General features: G+C 44.8%; 1 protein-coding gene across 1 annotated transcript in view; it reads left to right on the top strand.

The window, feature by feature from the left end:
* Positions 1-1,476: 1,476 nt before the first annotated feature.
* Positions 1,477-10,502, top strand: part of clvs2 (clavesin 2) — a gene marked incomplete at both ends in the record, with an annotated part of 12,628 nt that continues 3,602 nt past the window's right edge. The window contains 5 exons of the mRNA XM_080793355.1: positions 1,477-1,578; positions 2,457-2,627; positions 3,725-3,843; positions 7,108-7,282; positions 7,978-8,088. Of these exons, the coding sequence (XP_080649481.1) occupies positions 1,477-1,578; positions 2,457-2,627; positions 3,725-3,843; positions 7,108-7,282; positions 7,978-8,088 (678 nt within the window). The remainder of the gene's footprint in view (positions 1,579-2,456; positions 2,628-3,724; positions 3,844-7,107; positions 7,283-7,977; positions 8,089-10,502) is intronic.

Below are 10,502 nucleotides of genomic sequence, written 5' to 3'. Positions count from 1 at the left end.
ATAATATACAGTGTAGTGGTACATAATATAATATGGTAGCAATCCATGGTCCTGCTCTGTGAAGAGGCCTGGTCCGCAGCCACACTCTTGATCCGCAGCTGGGAGTCCATAATATGGAACTGCGGAGTGGGAGACACGATTATAATAATAAACCAAAGATCATGTAACTGTAATAGCTCTGAGGACCCCTCCCTGTTGAAGACCCATGATTTTGATTGTTTATATGTGAAGTGTATCATAATTATGGAAAATGTAATTCTAATCATAATATCAATCATTCCAATCTCTCTCCACCAGCTGCAGCGCGTATACAGAAAGGACTCGCCACTGTTTGGAAGACTCGCGTCGTCGTTGATGGTTTTTGATCAAGAGAGTGTGTGGCTTCTTCACTGCAGAAGAGGATCATTTGGTTCTACCAGGGGAATCGAACCTGTGGCCTTTCATCCCCCCCCCCCCCCCCCAAAGTGACTGGAAAAGTCTGTGGCCCCGTGATGCAGAAGTGCTCTCACTGCCCAACGTGCAGCGACAGCTTCAACAGAACTGAATGTGACTAAAATGATCCATTGAATGGGTCCGGACTTTATTCAAGGTTTTCCAGCATAAAACCCCGTTATAGGCTGTGTCTTACCTGCAGTCTTCAGACTATAGGGCTTTGTTGCTCTGCACGCACTGACAATGTACATGAGGACAGCGCACACGATTGTTTCTTCATAGACTTTTAACGGACGGGCCGAAATCGAAGGCCACTCAAACGCTGCGTCGCCGGTGCCCCCCAGGGATCGAACCCATGACCGCATGAATGAACACATTGTTAGCGATATAGCGCCGCGACCAGATGTGTAGACGAAACCCTCCGCAACTATGATTGTGTCCTAGAAAAACAACCTGAATTTCTCTTCAACACGTTGTTTTAGTTTTTCTTTTTCTTTTCTTTTTAGTTTTTTTTTTCTTCTTTTTTTTAACCTTGAGAGGAGGAATGTCTCCTGGTGATCCAGACGGCTGGGATTGAATTGAATTGCACCGGGGACAGTGAACGTGCACAGTGAACGTGCACAGTGAACGCAACACAGTCTGGGGGGGGGAGGGGGGGGGGGGCTCTGTGAATGAGACGCGTCGAGGGGAAAACCATGGCCGGGAGGCAGACGACGGCACATCGACAGATTGAGACTCGCTGAGACTCGCTTCCAGAAGAAGTGGCACTGTCCGGCACAGCGGAAACAGCTGTGATATCATCAACTATAAACTGATATCAGGTGTGTGGGGTGGGGGTGGGGGGGGAAAGACACCTCTGGTATACAGCGGCGCACGTCGACAGGACACGTCGGGGACAACGGCGCGCGTCAGGACGTCAAAGACTGGAGAACGTTAAAACCCCGTTTGGGTCGAGCCTGCGAGGTGTCCGGCGTCGCGGTCGGGGGACGGCGAGGTGACGAGCCGGGTGTCGAGCAGGACGGACTGGACAGTGACGTGGGCGCCATGATGAATCACCTGCACGCCGGGCTGAGTGCCGAGACCACGGAGAAGGCCAGGCTGGAGTTGAACGAGAACCCGGATACACTGCATCACGACATACAGCAGGTATGTATTTATTTACTATACTACTACTACTACTACTACTACTACTACTACTACCACTACTACTGTACCACTACTACTGCTACACTACATCACGACATACAGCAGGTATGTATTTATTTACTACTACTACTACTACTACTACTACTACTACTACCACTACTACTGATACACTACATCACGACATACAGCAGGTATGTATTTATTTACTACTACTACTACTACTACTACTACTACTACTACTACTACCACTGATACACTACATCACAATATACAGCAGGTATGTATTTATTTAATATACTACTACTACTACTACTACTACTACCACTACTACCACTACTACTGATACACTACATCACAATATACAGCAGGTACAGTATGTATTTATTTACTATACTACTACTACTACTACTACTACTACTACTACTACTACTACTACCACTACTACTGCTACACTACATCACAATATACAGCAGGTCTGTATGTATTTACTACTACTACTACTACTAACTATTACTATTACTACTGCTACTATTAAACACTACATCACGACATACAGCAGGTATGTATTTATTTACTACTACTACTACTACTACTACTACTACTACTGCTACTACTACTACTACTAACTATTACTATTACTACTGCTACTATTAAGCACTACATCACGACATACTGCTGACCTTTTATTTGTCTTGGTTGATTTATTGTAATATGTGATAGTAAGTAATCAGATCTACAAACTCACAAGTAGCTTGTAGATCAGCATTTTTTTTAAATCATTTCTGAAGGAAAACATTGACTATTGACTTCGACTAAAGGACATTTTCTATATAATTAGGATTTTGAACCCTGACCTTTGACCTTGGTTGACCCTATAGGTGCGTGACATGATCGTGACGCGGCCGGACATCGGCTTCCTGCGTACAGACGATGACTTCATCCTGCGCTTCCTGAGAGCCAGGAAGTTTGACCAGTCGGAGACCTTCAGACTGCTGGCCCAGTACTTCCAGTTCAGGCAGCAGAACCTGGACATGTTCCAGAGCTTTAAGGTGTGCACTCTACAATCATTATGGTTAGAGCTTCAAGGTGTGCACTCATATTACAATCATTATGGTTAGAGCTTCAAGGTGTGCACTCATATTACAATCATTATGGTTAGAGCTTCAAGGTGTGCACTCATATTACAATCATTATGGTTAGAGCTTCAAGGTGTGCACTCATTACAATCATTATGGTTAGAGCTTCAAGGTGTGCACTCATATTACAATCATTATGGTTAGAGCTTCAAGGTGTGCACTCATATTACAATCATTATGGTTAGAGCTTCAAGGTGTGCACTCATATTACAATCATTATGGTTAGAGCTTCAAGGTGTGCACTCATTACAATCATTATGGTTAGAGCTTCAAGGTGTGCTCTCATATTACAATCATTATGGTTAGAGCTTCAAGGTGTGCACTCATATTACAATCATTATGGTTAGAGCTTCAAGGTGTGCACTCATATTACAATCATTATGGTTAGAGTGGTGTGCACTCATATTACAATCAATTAGAGGTTTACGGTGTGCACTCAGATTGCAATCATTATGGTTAGAGCTTCAAGGTGTGCACTCATATTACAATAATTATGGTTAGAGCTTCAAGGTGTGCACTCAGATGACAATAATTATGGTTAGAGCTTTAAGGTGTGCACTCAGATTACAATCATTATGGTTAGAGCTTTAAGGTGTGCTCTCATATTACAATCATTATGGTTAGAGCTTCAAGGTGTGCACTCATATTACAATCATTATGGTTAGAGTTTTAAGGTGTGCTCTCATATTACAATAATTAGAGCTACTGTATATGCATGCACTCATATTACAATAATTATAGTTACAACCTGGATATGTGGCCAAGCTTTAAGGTGTGCACTCATATTACATTAGTTATGGTTACAACCTGGAGCTATAGGTTAGGTAAGTTAAGAGTTATAGGTTGCTATACTGGAGCTCAAGGAACAGTATACTGTACATATTAATGTGTGTGTGTGTGTGTGTGTGTGTGTGTGTGTGTGTGTGTGTGTGTGTGTGTGTGTGTGTGTGTGTGTGTGTGTGTGTGTGTGAATGTGTGTGTGCGTGCGTGCGTGCATGCGTGCGTGCCAGGTGGATGACCCAGGCATTAAGAGAGCGCTGATGGACGGGTTCCCAGGAGTCTTGGAGACTCCGGATCAACATGGACGCAAAATACTGATCCTGTTCGCTTCCAACTGGGACCAGGGCAGGTATGCACAATTTGCACATTTACCATTTTTTGGGTCTCTCTTACCCCTTTTTTCCCCCTACCCTCAATTTAGTCATTATGCCAAAGTGTTCCTCCCCACACACATTAGCCTCTGTCCTATACACCTCCCGACCATGTACAGCAAGTTTATCATGTCAAGGTCCCCCAAAATCATATACTCATTAGTCTGCAAACCCCCATTTGAAGATGTATGCCAAGGACCCCCATAAGAGAAGATTTTTGCGGCAGTGTTTTTTCAACCATTTTCACTTCAAAGGTTTGACCTGAATTAGGCTATGGTCCCCCATTTAATGGAATTTCTATCTCTGGGACCCCAATGCATATTGTAAAATCTATAAGTTAATTTAGCTCTGAGAGTGTACAAATGGAACCAAATTTGTCAATATAGGCTCTATGCACAACAGACATTTTGGAAATAACTCTTCCTACTTTCAGGGCCTCGTCTGACTTCCTTCACAGGTGTTACCAATGATCACAGGTGTTACTCAAAGGAAAAGAGGGCGCTGTTTTACCTTCTCTTTTTTTGCTGCTGGGTTCCCCGATTGCTGAACACACAATCACACACACACACACACACACACACACACACACACACACACACACAGCCTCTAAATACAACACAGCTCAGTGTTAGGGAACCCTGTAGCGTGTGGAAGACCCATAGACCCATAGATCCATAGACCCCAAAGTAGCCGCAATGAAGTAATAAATATAGCAATAGAGTTCAAAGGGTGCAGATGAAGAACAGCTGCACTGATTGGCGTCGTTAAGGCGTGCATGGCAACAGTTTGTGTCTTGTGTGATTTCACACCAGAAGATATAAGATGTTGCACCGTGTTGAAAATGACTGTAGATGTCGAGAGAGAGAGAAGAGAGCGAGACAGACAGACAGACAGACAGACAGACAGACAGACAGACAGACAGACAGACAGACAGACAGACAGACAGACAGAGTGATGTTGTCTTGGACCGTTTCCAAAGCAGGAGGACCAAAGCGAAACTATCATGCTGCTGTAGCAGTGAGGAACACACTGTATTCCTTTGGAGGCTGCTGTGATGGATGGACCAACAACTACAGAGAACAGATGGATGTCCATGTCTTCAACACAGTGTCTTTATGCTGGAATAAGTTACCTCCAGTGGAACCTGGAAGAGGAGACGGTGACCTTGAGGTTCCATCCAAGCGCTTCGGCCACACAGCTGTGTTGGTTGAAGATACAGTCTACATCTGGGGAGGCCGTCCTTACTGCAATGTGCTTTATGCATTTGATGTTGACTCCCACAGATGGTTCCAACCCAGGGTTTCTGGGACTGTTCCAGAGGAGAGGAGCTTCCACTCAGCCTGTGTGTTGGAGAAGGTCATGTTTATCCATGGAGGACACGCCAAGTGGACTGGATTCACTAATGACATGTACAAGTTGGACATCAGCACAATGGTCTGGACTTTAATTAACACCAGAGGAACTCAACCTCCTGATTCACAATGTCACTCTGCCACCTTCGTCAGGACAAAGATGTTTGTATTTGGGGGCGGGGGGGGAGGGGGGCACCAGGGGGTCTACAAAACCATCAGAGTGTTTGACACAGAGACAAACGCCTGGCTGGACACACCTTCTGCACAACTTCTAACAGAAGGACGCTGCGGTCATTCAGCATGTATCTACAATGGAGAGCTGTACATATTTGGTGGCTGGAACTGTAACCAGAACTTCAATGATGTGTGGAAATTCAGTCCAGAGACCTTCTCCTGGAAGAAGGTTGAGCCCAAGGGGAAAGGACCATGTCCAATGCGTGCTATGTGCTGTTGCATTGTGACAGATCGTATCATCCTCTTTGGAGGATACAAAGGAGACACTATCTCTGATGAGCTGTTCATCTTAGACTTGAGTCCTTGTCTTAAGACGTTATGTAAGCTAGAAGTTATTCAGTACGCTCTGGACCAATCAGAACTCCCACACAACATCAGGTGGGAACTGGCAGCCATGCCAACCAACGACAACAACAATAACAACCGTGACCACATTCCAGACGAAGGAACAGCAGAAAGATCAAGAAATGATGGATCAACATCTCATCCCACCTGATGGTGAGCCACCTCTCAGCATCACTTACTGAGATTCAAACCTCAGGAGACTCCTTCTCTCCAGACAGGCTCTCTAACCATTCAGCTAGGCATCAAACAATGACAATTGCTCCGTCCACCACAATGCGGTGGAAACACAAACCTGTGTCCGTATGTTCCAAACTGAACACTCTGGAACTCTCTTTATTGTATATTTATTTCTATGATCTTTTTTATTTAAAGGACTAAGCAGTCCTGAAAGGACTTGGTCTTCTATTGTTATTGTTATTATTTTTTCCTTCTCCTTCTGCCAAAAAAGGGCAGTTTTAGCGAAAGAAAAAAGAAAAAAGATTATCGGCCTACAGAAAAAACGAAAATCTTAAAGACTATCTGGTACACAGCAAGCTAAAAGGAATCAACACACCAGCACGCCAGAATACTTCAAACCCAAACAAATAGTTAAAAATAAAACTACAAAACGCATGTTGGAGATTAAACAACAGATAACAGCCAGCACCAGCAACCGTGTTTATTTAACTTACATTACAATATGTCGGAGAAACGAGTAAAACAATAGCTACAATAACTACAGAGCCTTCATTAGTATCATCGGTAACACCTGTGAAGGAAGTCAGAAGAGGCCCGGAAGTAGGAAGAGTTATTTCCAAAATGGCATGTGCATATACGACGCTCGACAAAGCACTACGATGTATTCGAACACACAACCCCCGCATTGGTGAGCAGGCATTGTTCCAAAAAAAATACTGGTAGTTAAAAATAGTTACATAGATTGTGCATTACATTCACCCATTCACACACCGATGGCGGCGGAAACCATGCAAGGCACCAACCAGCACATCAGGAGCAATTAGGGGTTCTGTGTCTCGCTCAAGGACACTTCGACACTAACTCTGGGGCAGCCCACAGGGTTCGAACTGGCAACCGCAAGCCACTCTACCCCTGAGCCGCCGCCGCTGTAGTTAAAGTAACTAAAGTTTGCACACAGCACGTGTTTTTCAGGACGAATATCAGAGTGAATGTCAGGGGCACGGACAAAAAAATATCGACCTCGCGTAATGTCAATCACGTTTGCACATTGCCGCCGAATATTGTGTGCGTATATAAAAGGTTTTCAGACTGCAGGGTCGATTATCTTTTCTCCCCCCTCTCTCTCTCCACCAGGAACTCGTTCACGGACATCCTCCGTGCCATCCTGCTGTCTCTGGAGGTGCTGATAGAGAACCCGGAGCTCCAGATCAACGGCTTCATCCTCATCATCGACTGGAGCAACTTCTCCTTCAAGCAGGCGTCCAAGCTGACGCCCAACATCCTCAAACTGGCCATCGAGGGCCTGCAGGTCAGTAGCGGTGGGGGTCGAACGGAACCAAGAAGGAAACCCAATGGAAACTGTCAGGAACACCTCAGTATTTGGACCCGTATGCAGAATAACCCAGGCAACAATGACTTGCACTCAAGCACTTTTATTTAAACTCAGAAAACCCTCCCAGGGCATATATAACATAAAGTCCCACTCTTGGGAAACACAGTGTTATCGAGCAACCTAACCAATAACACAGAGTCCCTATATACCTCCATGCTCATTAACCAAAGTCTCTTCAGCTTAGAAGCGCAGGTGGACACAGTCTCACAATCAGCCAGGGGAAGGGGGGCAACAGAGGGGCAAAGGTAGGGACGGCGGTCCAGGCGTGGTACGTCCTAGGACAGGACGTGACATGAAACAAGGAATCGTATTTAAACTAAAGGGTGAAAGAGATCATCGAACATGTTGTGACGACCCTGGTTCCCCGCGCGGGAAAGGATAATATGAACCCATATATAGGCCTGAGTCCTGACGTCGACATTTTCAAAATGTCTTCAAAATCCTGACCCCTGACCCCAAAAATGATATGTAATATGCCAAAATGCCAGACACCAGAGTATTGTTGTTTGGGTCCTGGAGAGGCACTATATTTCTCTCTTGGGTCTCGAGCTAGAATGTTTGATGAACACTGACCTAACCTATAATGTCCTCTGCTCTCCTCTCCTCTCCAGGATAGTTTTCCGGCGCGCTTCGGAGGAATCCATTTTGTGAACCAGCCGTGGTACATCCATGCCATGTACACCATCATCAAACCATTCCTCAAGGACAAGACCAGGAAACGAGTAAGAGTCTCTCTCTCCCTCTCCCTCCCTCTCCCTCTCCCTCTCCCTCTCCCTCTCTCTCTCCCTCTCTCTCTCTCCCTCTCTCTCTCCCTCTCTCTCTCTCTCTCTCTATCTCTCTGTGACACCTTTTGATCTTTTCTTTAAAGGATGGTGTTGTTCCTGTGAATTCCTTTTCATTTTGCGATAAATAAGACTGGCATGTACTATAGTTAAGATCCTGTTTTGACCTGTATCACCCGGCAGTGCGCAATAAAGGACCCTTCAAAATCAAATATCTCTGTGGCACAAGCCAGTGACACAAATCTGGCTTTAACTGTGCTTTGTAATGCTAATCATGCTCGTCGGACGCAAGCTCTGCACGTCGACGACTGCGACTGTGTTGACTGACACCTCAACAGTGACACAGTGACTATATGCGCTGCGGAGCTTTGTATCGTTGCCAACGTGAACAGCATTGTGCTCCACGTGTGCTCACAGTGCCCGTCTGGCAACTGTTGCTTATACCGGGCTTTTGTTTACTCTGACTCACAGCAATGCAATTATATAAACTTTATTAATTTATATAGCACCTTTTTTTAGACACAGTGTCACTAGTGTTCAAGTGCTTAACAATATAAAAACAACGGTGAATAATAATCATTTACGACAACAAGGGCAGCATGCAATTACAGTGTCGGTGGAAATGAAATGAATGGATATGTCGTTGTGGGTTTAAAAAGGCTTTTCCTATACAAGTGGGTCTTTTATTTGGTTTTAAAAATAGCTAAGGAGCTATAGCAAAACCTAAGGTTAGGTTGACTGCATTGTAACAATCGCCCCTTGTGTCTTAAGGCAAATTATTAACTAAGGAAAATTAAACAACAGATTCGTAGGGATATATAGTTCAACTTATTTATATAGAGATGCTGCATACGTGTATCATCAAACCAACGGTGTAACAGAAAACCAAACACTTGACACAGTGCATCTATCCCTGTCGCTATCCCTATAGCATAAAAGACTAAACAGGCAGACAAACCGAAATCAACAAACAATGCTTTCACATAACGTTTACACAAACAAAACAATCAATCCATGCCCAAAGTCAAGTGCGCGCGACCGCACTAACTCCACTAAGTGTTAAATAAATAAATAATAAAGTCTGTGCACGTCCTCTTCTTTAATTGAACACGGTCCGCCCGCGATAGTCTTTAGCAGTCCTTATATCCACAGAAGAGAGCTCCTCCGCTCTGAACGACCAAACAAAAACAAATGGGGTACTCCTTAAAGTTAATAAATCCCAACAGAAAGGCCCTTGGCTCGATCTCACCGGTATGTCGGTAGGTTGTTCACACTCCACTGGCCGAACTCCACCGACCGGCTTCCAGTCCAAATGCCGACCATCCGTCGGCGGCAGCAACTAAGCGATGACTTAATTCCCCGACGGTCCTGTTGCTAGTTAGGGCTGCAGATAGCGTGATCAAACTTGATACTTGAACTTGACTGCTACCTGGCGCTCCTCATTCCCCGTGTAGGCCTACACCGTGTTTGTGATTCCCCCTGTTCCCCGTGTGTCACTTCCTCCTGAAGTAACCTTGGGTGACGACACCAGTGGCGTGTCAATCACCCATGTGTCAGACCTGTTACCTTTTCCTCATGAGTAGGAAATATTATCTTCACATTCATTTCACATGTTACATTTCTCCTTAAATAAATAACACGTACAGAACAACAAAGTAGAATGACATAAATAATGTGCTTTTGTCACAGCATGGCAGGCATCAGTGTTCAAATGCCATAATGGTTAGTCCCCCTAATAGTTGGTTTTCTGTTCTCAGCTCACTCATTGTCTCTTTTCCTGCAAGATGTGATTTTAAGCCTGTTAAAATAACATGAGAAATATCCCCTAGGGACTACAGTACAGTAAAATTAGCATTTTTAATCAAAACGTGAGACTCCAGAGGGGTCTAATAACAAAATGATAGGCAATATTAGGCCCATGGGCGAATGTGACATGAGGCATTTTTAATAGCAACTTAAGCAATAACTTAAGTTGAACCCACGACCTGCCCCACTTGACACAGACACGCAAAACTTCTGTCCCTCAAATAAACTGTTTGGATCTGGTCACCTTACCTAAGGTCCAATGGGAGGCCTGGGAGGCATGAGCATTTGTGCCTGTCGTAGACTTGCACAGAGTAAGTTCAGTCAGGGAACCTCAGTGCAGAACGCTGCCGGCCGTAAATTGGGCCGCCTCAGCATCACGCTCTCATTCACATGATTCACTCAGCCAATCACACACTCACTCCATCTTCATACCGACTACTTTAACCGGAGGTTTGCATTCCTCTGCCTGCTTGCTTGCTTGCTGCTGCTGTATCAGCGTGCCGCTGTATACAAACCTGCTGCTCACCCACCTCCACCCCAGCTACCAC

Source organism: Protomyctophum bolini, assembly GCF_963924005.1.
Source record: "Protomyctophum bolini genome assembly, chromosome: 21".
NCBI classification, from domain to species: Eukaryota; Metazoa; Chordata; class Actinopteri; order Myctophiformes; family Myctophidae; genus Protomyctophum; species Protomyctophum bolini.
Note: the sequence above shows the minus strand (reverse complement) of the source record. Positions and strands in the feature narration are given on the sequence as shown.